We start from the raw sequence: 13,886 nt of genomic DNA on the forward strand, positions 1-13,886 counted from the left end.
GTAACACCAAGAAGGAAGAATTTCCAACCCAAAAAAGTATATGTATTCGTGATCAACATCAATAGCCGAGTACATATAGCCATGTCTGCATGTCTGTCCTTTCGTCTGTCCTTATTGTTTGACGTCTAGTTTTAAGAGATTATAAGAACTAGAGCAACCAAAATTTGTATCCAGACTTGTGTGACAGGAAACGCTTCCTTCTGGTCGTTACAGACCATCCAATTTCCGCAGAAATCTAATATAACCCTATATTCTTTTTGAGTATCGCGGAAACAAATCCCCTAGCTTGTAAGTCTTAACAGGCATTAAAAGGAGCTACTAGCTACTATTTAAAAGTTATAAAGAAATACAATTAATTGAATTAAAAAAATATAATTATTTTAAAAAGCAATCAGAATGTTTCACAAACATGGAGAGTTGCTCTAACAAAGCCACTTCCAAAGCTTTCCGTAGATCAATACTCCGAGAAGCCTCCAGTTTTCACCAGTCGGTGGGACTTTTTTCTTAAAGAACATATTTCTAATTATCACCACATCCGAGAAGGTGGTGTATTGGTCTAAGGGTGCGTTCTTATCCCAGTTGTATTTTTCCATGCTGGGCTACGGTATTAGACTACAAGACCTTTCTCCTCTGCTCATACTGCAGTGAAAATAAACGGTTAAAGTTAAAGTTAAAACAGTCTTTATTTAAAGAGTCGGATTTCAGTTATTTTATGCTATATCCCAGCGCAACAAGCTTAAACTTATTAAACAAGTCACATTGAATTAAGAATTTATGTTTTCTACATTATGAAGTTAGTTATGAAGTTAGAAGTCAACATTGTTTATATCAGAATATCATAGCTTATTTTCATAGAAACACGCACATATGTACATAAATACATACACGCATAACAGAATAAATCCATTAGGTAATATGTCTTCAGTTACATAATCTTAACAATACATATTTGTACATTCATAACAATTCACTTTTTTCCACTTCACATATTTATACACATTCATGTGCGTGACAATTTTTTACGAAAGATTTTCACGGAACGAGATATGTTTGTTCTTAACTCCTCTTCTCCATGAAGTAGAAACTTCTAGAGGCTGCTCATACGCTATGGTGATCGTCCGCTTTAGTGGCCAAAGGGCTCGGTGTTGATATGGTGTATCTTCATACTATCCAGTATGTTCTCGTGCATGCCAGTGTGCCACACACAGAATTATCTGGATCTGCATTTATACAATATCCAATGTAAACATTCATACATGCAGGATAAACAACAACTTACATTTTTGTTTTAAATAAGCTTGTTATTTTTTCATCCTATTGAAAGTAGCTGGCTCGAAGGGAGTCTTTCTCTATATTGTATATTTAGTTATGGATAGTGATATTTAAAATAATAACGATATGCATTTCTTGAAAACATTTAGGTAGTAAACATTTTATAACGAGGGGGAACGTTGTGAGTTGCTGCGGAGACCGCAACTCTAGATAGTATTACTCTTTGAGATATACGTTTTATAGTGAGATCAAATAGGACTGTGGATTTGGTTACTCTACCCTTAATAGTCTCTGAGATTGATTTTCGTCCTTTGCGGGGGCGGAAGGGGGTGTGTCGAAATTTTGAAACTTACTCGTCAAGGTCCGATTTCACAGGAGTGTTGATCAAAAATTTGGTTGCTCTAGCTTTTATAGTCTCTGAGATCTAGGAACTCATATTTTGCAATAGGCAAAGCCGACCATGACCATAACCTGTGTGTTAGAGAGAGACAGAGCGATAAAGAATGAAATTGTTTTCTTGATTCTGGCTATAATAATTATACGATCTGGTTAAAATTCTAGAAGATGTAGTCATCCTCTACGATTCTGCGTTTTCTGTTTTCTCGTATCTTTGAAATAGTGGATGCCGCCCTTTGTGGAGGCGGAAGTGGGCAGGGCAAAGTTTTGAAATATTCTTGTAACAGTGACATATCACAGAAGTCCGGATATAAAATGTCGTTGCTCTAGCTCTCTCTAGGCGCTGATAGGGACGGACAGACAGACAGGGCTCAATCGACTCGGCTATTGATGCTGGTCAAGAATATATATACTTTATGGGGTCGGAAACGATTCCTTCTGGACGTTACAAACATCCATTTTCACCACAAATCTAATATACCCCAATACTCATTTTGAGTATCGGGTATAAAAAGAGTATTGGGCTTTAAGATAGAAAAACTTATAGCTTATATATAAGCTTTTCTTGTGAGTCCTTGCTGGACTTCCAGGCAAGTCCATGTCGAATGTTATGAGTAGCTTCCCATTGAGAGATTTGTACAAGCTTCCCAACGATATGATGACACAACGTGCTAGCTTTGTGAGCTTTATTGTGGGATTAAGCTTCCGCCGACAAATCCTTGCTCTAGGTCCCTGCGAATTACGATATTAGAGGGAGGCTCTATAGCGCTTTGAAAGCTTTCTGAAAGAAGTAGGAATGCTGCAACCATTTTATATTTTTCAATCGAGTATTCACACCTCTGCCAAGTGCTTAGCTTTAAAAGCTTTTCTTTTGCGACTCCAGGAAAGTCCTTCTTGCTCCTCTAAAAGCCTTTCTGGACTTGTCAGCCCCAAACAAGAGAGCAAACGTAAACGGGTTTTGGGTTGTTTTTTTAGAAAAGGGTTCAGAGTTTATTTATATAATGTGTATATATATATTTAAATTTGCGAGTCGAATCCTCCAGGACCCACTGGATTGGTATTGCAAGAAGCGCAGTTCAATTGACCTGCCTCATCCTCATTTTCATTATCAGCAAGAGGGTTGGGTATACATATGTAGATACATAGTAGATGTATTGTATGTAGGTTTATTCATAACTTTGTGAGAACGGGTGTGAGTACATCCTTATTTTTGGGGGGGAATTACAATGTTTGAAGAGGCTTGTTTGAAAAGTGTTAGGGTCGTATTACTTCAGCATTGTCTGAATCTTTATCTATATATTTATCATTTGCAGTTGCCTGTTGCTTCGTTTTGCTGAGAGTCGTATTCTCGGAGGCTCTGTTTTCATCTTCTCTGATCTTTTCGGCACTAATACATGCTAGGCTAGTGTAAAGGGTTCTCCACCGAAAGTTAATCCTCGTAAGCATAAGTTATACTCTATATAATCCACACTGGCACCTGCCGTGCCGTGCCGTAAAATAATTCAAAATGGATACAAAATGGGTATGAGTAGGTAGCGACGTTCTGTATCGTTATCAATTTGTTTTTGTGTATAAATTAATATCTATTTAAAATTATATACATCCATGTACTTATCATATCATATCATGCATATCCTGTACAAAACGCCGCCGGATAGGTTTCTTGCTCACTTCTCAATCGTCATCTTCAAAATTTTTTGCCTAAACCTCATTTACATTTTCATTCTCATTTACATGAATCATTTTCCCAACTTCTTTCTTTGAGTGCGAGTTCACATAAATTCAGTCGTGATTCAATTTTTTTTTAACTTCTCTTCATTTAGTTGACAATTTTGTTTTGTTTTATTATTTTAAGTGTGTCTGCATTTTATACACCTTCTAAATAAAGCTCAAGGTAGTGAACCGGGCGCTACACGGCACTCAACTCAACACAACACAACACACAACGAGGGACTGCCTGTGTCCGTTTTACAATATGCTCAATGCTTTATGCTCTGTGTGTGTTTAACATAACACTCGGACATGTCAGACATGTAAATGCAGCTCGAACTTAGTGTACCGAAAGTAAATTGCTTAGACCTGCTTAGACCAAGGGAATCGCGACCTAACACAGCGACTATTATCTGGGTGCAATCTGCCCGCCGCAGCAAAGTGTAAGCTGTCAGCGTCAATGAGGCAGCTGTCCACTTTATTGTAAGCACGATAAAAACTATTAACACTAACTCTACAAAATAACATTCTGCTGTCTTCTGTCTGTCCTCTGCTCTCTGCACTACTGGTGTATGTGTATTTTGCCGTCGCCTTAGCTTATTGTGTCCCCAGCAAATCCGTCTGTTGCAGACTGGATGCCACTGGTGTGTGCGTGTTTATCTAAGCTAAAGCTAAAGCTGGTGTCGGTGTACCCACTGTACGGTGTACGGCTGTACGGCCGTACGGTGTACTGATGCGGCTGCTCCATGTCTCCCCTCCATCTTGAGTATCCGCATTCGCATCCGTATCGTCATCCCTATTCCTGTCTGGCAGTGGAGTGCATCGAAGCAAACAAAAGTGGTTTCTATCTTAGTTTTGTGCGTGTTTGTTTAGTTTTGTTTTTGTTGTTTTTACTACAAGTTGAACACATGCACTCGCGCACACACAACGTGCTTCACTGTACTATGCTGTACTGTACTATACTGTAATGTACTGTACAGTGGAGACAAGCACATCACGTACACGCAAGAGGGAATCGTAGTATTATTGGCTGTTAACTTTTGTCTTGAGTGGAAATGGAGCGTACAATATATGTGTGTGGGTTCGATCGATTCCGTCAATGTTGATGTAGAATTTAGTTTCTTACTTCAGATTGATTTGATCTGATTTTTATGATTCAAATGTGCGGTGCAATGTTGTTGTTTTGAGCTTCTATGCAATGACTTTGGCTGAGGCTGGGGCTGTGGTGGCTGCTTAATTCGCTTGGCTGACCGTGATGTGTGGTGAGAATTTTCCATAATTTTTCTTCCAATTGATATTCCGAATTTCTGTTGTCTGCTGATTGTGTTCTTTAGAGTGATGTATTTTGATTATAGTGGGGATTACGGTTTGCAGGGATTGGATGTGAACATATAGTGTGTGTTTAAATTCCAAGACTGCAATTAGACAGAGAATGAAAGAAATAGAGAGAGTCAGGTTAGGGCTTTGATTTCAAAATTCCGGTACAAATTGGGAGACTTCCGGTGGGGAGACGACACGTACATATACATTGCCTTATATACTAAATATTTATGCGTGTATCTATAAAGTATTACTCATGAATACATTGTGCGTTTGCTAACAAAGCGTTTGGGGACAAAAAGTCACAAAATCGACTAATTTCGCATAATGTATAAATATACATATATGTATGTATTACTATAGAATAGATCGTATAAATGTGTAAGTTCTTCTGCTTCTCTTTCGTGCTGCGGCTCCTACATATATATATCTTATCTGTCGGTGGTCACAAGACCCGACAATCAAGTGGCGGCCACAGCCAATTGCAGGCGATAACAGTGCCCCCTCCCCGTGTAGGTGTGTGTGGGGGCAAAAGTGAAACAGAGCGAGAGAGTGCGCTCGCTCGCTTTCTAGCTTGCTTGCTTACATTCGCGATCCTTTCTGCTGCAGAACTTTGGCCCGGTCGCTAGGCTCTAGCTCGCGGCCGGCCGTGGTGCCACACTCCTTGGACACCACGCAGAGGAACTCATTGCTATCGAAGGGGCCGTAAGCGGAGTACTGTGTGCCGACGCTGATCAGCTGCTCGAACCGCCAGCCATCCGATAGGGTTGAGATCATCTAGAACAAGAGCGGAAAATGGTTGGTTGGAGCTTAAAAACGGACCACTGAACCACACTCACCTGGGTCAGTTCTTGCTCGCGGCACTGTAGCACACGATAAACGCGCTTCTTGTCCGCATGCGGTCTCTAAAAGAGTGGAAAGCAATGTCAGTGTGGATCTGTCTTAACCGAGATGTCATGTTGATCATCGGGCCAATTTTCTCACCTGATCCCTGTGGTTGATGCACTCCTTGAGCAGTGCTATCATTTGTGTCACATTATAAAACTCGGCCTCTTCCAACACACCCTCCTCGGAGACGCCATCAAGTACGAGCTTGCCATGTCTCAGATAATTGAGCACGGGCGCAAAGTACTTGGGGTCTCTGTCGATCAAATATGCTCCAGTCTCGTCCTGCAATATAAACGACAGAACATTAGTCACTCATATCCGCCAGTTGTCCATTTCTGGTATTGGAAAAGCGTCACTTTCGAGTAATGCGGATTGTCACTGTCACTGTCAGCTTTACAGGTGTGGGCTGTGCCTGTTCCTGAGCATGATTTCGATTTCTTAGTTCCTAGTTGCATTTGCAACTTTTTACTGCACCATGGGCCCTGCTGTCCCGCCATTCTACCTGCGGGTGAACTTGCCTACAATCCCCATACCCAAACCCATCATCTCCCCTTCATCATCATTAACAACAACAGCAGGAGCAGCAGAATGAATGACAAGCAGACGCCACGGGATGTTGTCTTGTTGTTGCTTTGTCGTAGTCGTTGGCTTTTATTTTGGTTTGAAACCATTTAAGCACCCGGATAGGCATAGGTAATGGATTAGGAGGCGAGGCAAGGGGCAGGGCCAGCTTTAATTGACGGGGAGGTGAATTAAATCAATAGCAAAGGCGCGGGCGCGGGCACGGGCGCACAGTAACAACAACATGGCTAAACTTTTTATTGAAAACTATTTGTACATCGCAGAGAGTGGGTAGTGTGGAGAAACGAGGGGGGAATGCCCAGTGGCAGTGGCAGCGCCAGTGCCAGTGTCCGCTGTCGAAGTTGTTTATTGTTTATACCAAATGGAAAATCATTCACACTCTCGTTATGTGTGTTTCAGGAATTTCGTTCAAATTTATTTTTGCAGAGCGGGACCGTAGCGAAGCAGAGAAATGGCCCATGTTTGCGATGTTCATACTTTGATTATTATTGGCATGGATGATGATTATTACTGGCGGTGGTGGTGCCTTTGGTTTTGCTGTACCACCCACCGCGACCTTCGCCCGTCCATCCACCTCCCCCATGGCACAGAGCACAGTACAGCGCCAAGGACTCCAGCGCACCAGCCAAATCGGGGCCCTGTCACAGTAAACTAGTTCGAAGCAAGGTAGATTAAATATGAGGCAGGATAGTTTATTTGCCATTCTCTACCTCGGACCAATGCTATTGGTTGCTCTCTTTTACGCCTTACCTTCTATTTAATATACCTTTTACGAAAAAGAACTAGACACACACATACAAACACCCACACGCCCACGGCTGCAACTGCAGTTAATGTGGTGTGCGGCGTATCTCTATCTCTTGCTATCTCTTTCTCTCTCGCCCATGGCCACTGCTTTAGCCTGCGTCCCAGAAAAATCGTTGTTCTTGCTGTTGCTTCCCCTGCATGACCTGCATTGGGTCATGCTGGTTTGCTGGTGTGTTACTGTGTGTGTGTGTGTGTGTGGGTGCGTTAATGTGTACAATTTTCGGTGTTAGGTTTTTATTACTATAATTATATCCCCCCGCGCTAATATACCAAAAAGATGACGGACTCTGTGTGGACGGTGGACACACAGTGAGGTCTATAAATATGATATGTGGCATACACTATAAGAACTCACCTGATCCGATATCAAATCGCTGTCCTCCTGTATAAGACGGGACAGAAACGAATTTGGGTCACGGGAGAGCGTTGTTTTGGTGGTCAGAAAGTAGGTTCCACCCACATTTAGCTTGACCCACTGGTCGGTGCCCTGTTTCCTCGGCACATTGGGACTTTTTCTCGAATTTATGAACACGATGCTCATGTTGTTATTGTTGTAGTAGCTGCTGCTGCTGGTGGATTGCTTCGGCTGATGGCGATGATGATGTTTCGTCTGATGCTGATGCGACGCCGTCTTCCTGCCGTGCTATGGGTGAAGGTGGGATATGGATATGGATGCCAAGCGAATGTGCGAGTGTGGAGAAGCAGTTGCACCTGCCTGCAGCTTTGCAGTTATGAGTTCTCTTCTATCGCTTTGTTATTGTCCCACGTTTTGCTTTCCTTGCCCTTGCTTTTGGCTTCTCTGCCCTCCACGTGCAGTTGCAGTTGCGGGTTTGATTTCAATTTCGGTTTCGGTTTCAGTTTCAGCTCTAGCTCATGCTTTACTGGCTTCACTTGCGTCTCTTTGTTGCGTTTTGTTGCCTTCCCTCGCTCTACGCTGCGCTGCGCTGCCTTACTTTGCTGCTGATATGCCTTCCTTGTGCCCTGGGCTCTTCCGACTTCTGCTGTGTCCGCTCGCTCCCGTTCCTGTGCTCTTTTGCTTGATTCGCTCGCGCCCTATTTTTCCTATTTCTTATGGGCACCGTTGTATGTCCGTTTAATTTGTCTCGAATTTTTTTTCATTTAAAAAAATAATACACTTCCTAATCAGTGTGACCGCGGACTTATCGATGAAACGTATACGGTCCGACCCTTAGAAGTATACCGAAACATACCGTCTTACTTTAAAAATATACCGTAAATACACTGACGAGCTCAAGTTCTATTATACATATTCCTCGTTTTTGATATTCCGTCGAATATTAGTAGCTATATAGAACATTTAGCCATGCCCACATAATTTGAGCCGATTAATGAATCAATTTTCTACTTAACTGGCTTAATCGAAATAATTGCCCTTATTGGATTTCTATATAGGGTTGAAAATTAAATTTAATAGATTGATGAAATCGACAAAATATATCATTATATACCGATATACCGTAAATATACCGTCGGCTCAATTTTGACCCCAAAAAAGAACCGAAAAGTATTAAAAATACCGTAAACGGTCACCCTGTTCCTCATACCATTGCACTAGTGTGACCGCGAATTTGCGCGATACGGTCTGACCCTCAAAATATACCGTAAATTTACCGACTAACCTAAAATATACCTTCAACTCGATTTCGACGTCAAAATATAAATAAAAGTATATATATATATATTTCTATAACAATCGAGTGTCTCAATCGATACTATCGGCATTTTCGCAGTGAGGAAACGCGAATATCGGTATTTTTCTTTTCACAGGGCTGCATTCCCACACATATCGATAGTTCCGCCAATCGCACTGCTTACATGACCAAAAGCAGTTAGGTTTTTGAATTTGAATTCGAATATTTCAGCAATGACGTGCCGCTCCCACGTTCCACGCATCTATCGATCTCGCGTCTAATCGGCCTCTCCACGCTCTCGCAGTCGGCGTGCGGCTCTGCAACGGTGTGGACAAGTAATAAAAATGAATCTTCTGCCGCTTATGTTGCTTTTGGTTTTGGCCTGTGCCAGCGTCTCGCCGTTTCCCATGTTGTACAAGCGTAATCCCGACGAGAAGTACGAGGCAGGTGAGTGAATTCAAAGAGACCGTCGCGTCGGTCTACTTATGTACGTCATTCCTGCTTCCGTAGATCTAGTGCCTGTCTCCTCTACCGTCATCCCGCTCACAGTGCTCGAGGTGAGCTACGGGGCTGGCGGCAAGCCCAGCGAGGCCTACAAGGCAGCCTATCTGCGCAAGCTGCGCAAGCAGGTTCTTCAGCGGTCCGACAAAGGGGAGAAGGAGCTGAATGAGGAAGTTCCCACTGTCCTGGGCTTGGCCGTAGACCCTCCATCCTCCGATCTAGCCGCTCCAGCCCTAATCACAGGTGAGCAGACAGACACCTGGGCATTTTTTCTTATTTCTGACTCATTCGTGGTCTGGTTTGGTTTGCAGTGAAGTCGCAGCAGCTGGAGGCAGCGAGCAGGGCCAAAGTCAAGGCCGTCTGAGCAGCTACCATGGAGGTGGACCGGACTGGTCCGGACTGTGCTGTGTGATGTCATGGCGTGCGTGGAATAAACAACAGCACCAATCTTCGCAAATCTTGTTTTTGCTGCGGCCTGATTGGGCGTTTGCGAATCTGCGTTGGCGTTGGTCTGTGGGCTGGGATGACGACGCAGTGGCAATGGAAGTGGCTGCCAGCAGAAGAAGACCAGACCATACCAAAGCAGAGCAGGCAGGCCAAACGGCAGAAGGGCAAAAGCATGGTAGGAAGGAAGCCGCTCCGAAAGGAAGGATATTTGTCGTCAATGAAATCGAATCAAATCTAATGAACAAGAGCCCAACCCGGGGTCGGTCGTCGTCTGAATTGTGAGCATGATTCGATTGTCATTTCCTGCCCCCAGAAGGATGGCGAATAATGATGATGAGATAAGCTCCACAAATGGCGAGGAAATTAGCAGCAGATTCGTAGTATTTCAAGATGGATAAATAGATGGAGATTGAAAAGTCGGGGAGAATACGGAGCAACGGAGACTGGCTGAGAAAAGGCTGAGAGGGCGAAAAGAGAGTTCGTGCAAGGCAAACATTTCCCATTCCTTTTGAGGCCAGTTAGTCAATACGAGCACCCTCTCCACGCTCGCTTCGCCTCTCCACCTCATTAGTCAGTCTGACAGTTGGCCGCTTTTTTGCTTTCAGGACTCAGGTGGAGACTCTTCCGTCTGTCTGTCAAAACGAAGGCTGTTGCCTGCCTACTTGCCTGCCTGCCTGCCTGCCTGCTCTTTTTTCTACCTGACGTCTTTGACCAGCTTTCTCCCTGCTTTGTCCGCTTATGGTCGGGGCTTTGTTTGCAGCCGTCAATGTAGCTGTCATGGGCACAAGTCACAAGTTTGCGGGAGCTACAGACGTGCCACTAGCACAGCGAGCACAGCAAAGAATACGATGCTCGAAAGTATGCAGCCGCCCCGTGCGTACAATGCATTCCGTATCCGCATCCGCATCCGTATCCGTGTCCGTATCCGTGACTGGCTGATTAGGTAGAATGAGGTGTTCCTGGCAGCCAACTATTTACACTATTTATGCCCCCGCCCCGTGCTCAGGCACGTACTTAATTTGAGTACAAAGACAGTACCCGCAAAAGGAAAGAACTCTCATGTTTCGGAATTGAGTTTATGTGGATTGAGACTCCTCAGGAAGAGCTGCAGCTTCCTCAGTTCGTAAGTTGCGTGGGGCAGAGAAGTGTAAACTACACGTAAATAATGTTATCACTGTCTTCACTCTCCTCTCGTTTCCCCTTGAAGCACACTTCATTAGGCCTGGCCTGCGTTTTGCCTTTTGCGTTTCGCGTTTCAGTTTTCAGATTGCTTTTGCTGTTGCCTTGCTGTTTGATCTGTATGTTTCGTGGGCCACTTACCACATGCCTACCTCTACCTCTCCCTTCTCCGCTCTTTTGAGCTTCACTGAACGCATTAATAGCTCGCGATTTCAATACGAAATGTAAATAACGCGTATACGCCTACGCGTCCCCCCATTGAGATCTGGCTCGCCCTGGTTTTTGTGCCGCTTCTCCTCAATGAACAGTGGACTATACGGCAAGGTAAGGCCAGTCCAAGGGCTTCGTTCTGGTCTTAGGTGAGGGCGAATGCCAAAAAACGAAAAATAATAATAGATACATATAGCACACCCAGATGGGTGGGACCTGTCGTACCTTATATTTAATATGCCTTGCTTCGGCTGCTGTTGACAACAATCAGCGACAGAAGCAGATGAAATCGAATGTCAAATCGAATGACGTGTGATGTAATCGGTTTCTCTTTGCCTCTTTTGTGTCATAACACAGATGATTCCACCATTTCGATGCGAGCGACGCTGGAATCTGTTCGAGCAGAAAGATTTCCAGTAAGTATGCTTTGAATAGAGTACATTCAAAGCTGATGCCAGTCCCCAACAGATGTTGGCAATGTTTTGGTACAGGTCAAGAACTTTTCCGCCTAAATGTCTACCATGCCAAACAAAAATATGTCAATAAAGCAGGCATTTCCATGTAATTCTGTCCCGATAATAGTTTCTAAATTCATTGAAAGTTTTCTAATTTAACCAATTCAATTATAATTTCATTAATTTTAATGTGAAAACCGATTAAGTCCAACAAACTTTAATTTCTTTCGGCCTTTTTAATAGCCATGTTTTCCCTTATTATTATCTCCCATAAAAGGGTGATTCTTGATAAAAGTTCTGCCAGCAAGTATTTTCATGATATTGAAGATTATTGATTTTGAAAAAATCTAAAAAAAAAATTAATTTCGGCTAACTGTATATTGATGTTGTATATTGGATTGAAAATAGAAAAACGGGAAAGGTTGTTATGTCAAATATCTTTAAAAATGTACACTCAATATTTTAAATGATAGTACAAAAAGTGTTCCATAGATATTCCTACCCAATTCGCAGAGTTTTGCCATTTTGTAAGCCAGCTCAAAATTGGACTTCTGCTTTTGGTAAGGTAGTGCCAGGTAGTTCGATTGTTGTCATGCCTATATTTAATGTGCAGTTTAGAGACAGAGCTATAATAAAAACACTCATATTTCCAAGTAAATAAAGTCCAGGGATGTCCAGCATTTTCCCCGATCAATCAGGTCCGGCACCAAACAACACAACACAAAAGAAACAGGGAATTCCGAGCCCAGCGGTACCCGGGGGCGATGAAATGTCATTAAGTTCGAAATTTGTTTGGTTTTGTTTTTGTTGGGGATTTCGCCGGCCCATTGGGGAGGGCATGGGGTGTTATGGGGTGTGGCAGGGCGTGATCTAGTTGCGGATTTGGGTCGTCGTGTTCTCGGCTTAAACGGAGTGCGGACTGCGGACTGTGGAGTGCAGTTGTTTGTTGGCCAGCTGCTCATCTGTTCATTTGTTTATTCCGTTCGGTTGTTCGGTTTTCCAGCCGCCGTGTTTGTTCTGCACTCATTTAACGATTCTGCGGCGCCCAGAAGTATGCAGCACGCCATATTATGCAAATGAGGGTGGGTAAGGGTTATGGTTAGGGTTAGGTTTGGGGTTAGGGTACGGGTACGGGTACGGGTATGGTACCGTTGCGAGTGGGGAGAGTGGCAGACAGTGGGGAAACCTAATTGACGCGCGTCCTGTGGGTGGGGATGTCCCGTGTCCGTGTCCAGAATCATCCTGTAACTGGAGCAGCAATCAATGATGTGGAAAATTACTTTAAACGCGTTCCTCGTCCTGCCCCGCCCCGATTCGTGTACCCCCCCAGACGCTACCCTGTTCCCATTCTCCACCCATTCTTGCATGTCTGAAGGAAGAAGGGGGGAGAGAGAGAGAGAGAGAGAGAAAGAGAGACAGAGTACTGGGAGAGTACGCTAGAAGAGGAACAGAAATTTCTTTTAAATGCTTCGAACTTTCCCAAAACTTTGATGATGTGGCCTATCTCTCTCTCTCTCTCTCTCTCTCTCTGCCTCTCTTTCAGTCTCTATATATGCTTGCTTTGATATGGAGCATATTCGAGGCAGACGCTGAAGGAGGAGGAGGAAGGCGAGAACCCTTCAGACTTCACAGAGATGCCTCGCAGGCAACATCGGCCAAAAGAAATCAGCGTCAGGCAAACACAATTTTACTAAATACACACAAACACATACACGAAGGCAGGCAGGCAGGCAGGCAGGCACGCACACACAAACGACCACACGCACACCACTATGATAGAAAGTCAGAATATAATGCAAACGAAATTTGAATGCCAAACGAAATTAGAAGAAGTCAAAGGGAAGAGCCGATAAGCAGGAGAGGAGTAGTCCCATCCATTCCATGTACCATCCATCCTCATCCCCAAAATCATCGAGCGACGTAATTAATCGAGTTTCGAATGCGACTAAATCGCAATCGCATCCATCAAAGACGCCAAACTTCCCAGACAAAAAGAAGCGATCGAACGGTGTGGAACGGAATGGAACCACGGATTCGAGGAAGCGAAGAAGGGTGAGGAGGAGTGGCCGGAACAGGAGCCATGGCAGCGGCATCCAATCATCTATCATAGACAGGACGCCGACGACGGCGCCGATGCCCCCTCGTCTCACCATTCATATAATCAAGGAATACACGTCGCTATCTTATTCTGGGAGCTGCATTTTTACAGGCAATTTATTAATTTGGCAAGTTAGGCCTAGGCCACAGACAGAGACACGGACACAGACACAGACAGAGACAGAGACAATTAAAAGACAAGGACAGGGAAAGCCGCAAAACGTTTACCCACTGCTCGGAAATCCAAACCGAAAAACCGAAACCAAAGCCCAGACCCCCAGACCCAAGACCCTAGACCCGAAAACCGAAACCAAAAGCCGAAGGAGAGAGCTGGCAGCGCCTTAAGCCGAGAGGGCTCGAGCAGGAGCAG

General features: G+C 44.0%; 2 protein-coding genes across 2 annotated transcripts; one reads left to right on the top strand and one right to left on the bottom strand.

The window, feature by feature from the left end:
- Positions 1–2,818: 2,818 nt before the first annotated feature.
- Positions 2,819–8,129, bottom strand: LOC108152643 (BTB/POZ domain-containing protein KCTD5). The gene is made up of 5 exons (XM_017282134.2): positions 7,331–8,129; positions 5,683–5,868; positions 5,538–5,603; positions 5,285–5,475; positions 2,819–4,793 (listed from the first exon to the last, which is right to left on the bottom strand). The coding sequence occupies exons 1-5, from the start codon at positions 7,514–7,516 to the stop codon at positions 4,781–4,783; spliced, it is 642 nt and encodes a 213-aa protein (XP_017137623.1). The 5' UTR covers positions 7,517–8,129; the 3' UTR covers positions 2,819–4,780.
- A 754-nt stretch (positions 8,130–8,883) lies between these two features.
- Positions 8,884–9,579, top strand: LOC108165560. Its single transcript, XM_017301635.2, has 3 exons — positions 8,884–9,074; positions 9,138–9,371; positions 9,440–9,579. The coding sequence occupies exons 1-3, from the start codon at positions 8,972–8,974 to the stop codon at positions 9,490–9,492; spliced, it is 390 nt and encodes a 129-aa protein (XP_017157124.1). The 5' UTR covers positions 8,884–8,971; the 3' UTR covers positions 9,493–9,579.
- The last annotated feature ends 4,307 nt before the right edge of the window (positions 9,580–13,886 follow it).

This window comes from Drosophila miranda, chromosome XR (assembly GCF_003369915.1).
Source record: "Drosophila miranda strain MSH22 chromosome XR, D.miranda_PacBio2.1, whole genome shotgun sequence".
In the NCBI taxonomy this organism is placed as follows: Eukaryota; Metazoa; Arthropoda; class Insecta; order Diptera; family Drosophilidae; genus Drosophila; species Drosophila miranda.

What these genes read in the sequence shown, in the direction of transcription:
- LOC108165560 (XM_017301635.2), top strand. Translation starts at nt 8,972, where the DNA reads ATGAATCTTCTGCCGCTTATGTTGCTTTTGGTTTTGGCCTGTGCCAGC. An exon ending in CGACGAGAAGTACGAGGCAG is followed by an intron (nt 9,075 to 9,137) that starts GTGAGTGAATTC and finishes CTGCTTCCGTAG; the next exon opens with ATCTAGTGCCTGTCTCCTCT. An exon ending in CGCTCCAGCCCTAATCACAG is followed by an intron (nt 9,372 to 9,439) that starts GTGAGCAGACAG and finishes TTTGGTTTGCAG; the next exon opens with TGAAGTCGCAGCAGCTGGAG.
- LOC108152643 (XM_017282134.2), bottom strand. Translation starts at nt 7,516, where the DNA reads ATGAGCATCGTGTTCATAAATTCGAGAAAAAGTCCCAATGTGCCGAGG. An exon ending in GCGATTTGATATCGGATCAG is followed by an intron (nt 5,869 to 7,330) that starts GTGAGTTCTTAT and finishes TTTATATTGCAG; the next exon opens with GACGAGACTGGAGCATATTT. An exon ending in GCATCAACCACAGGGATCAG is followed by an intron (nt 5,604 to 5,682) that starts GTGAGAAAATTG and finishes CCACTCTTTTAG; the next exon opens with AGACCGCATGCGGACAAGAA.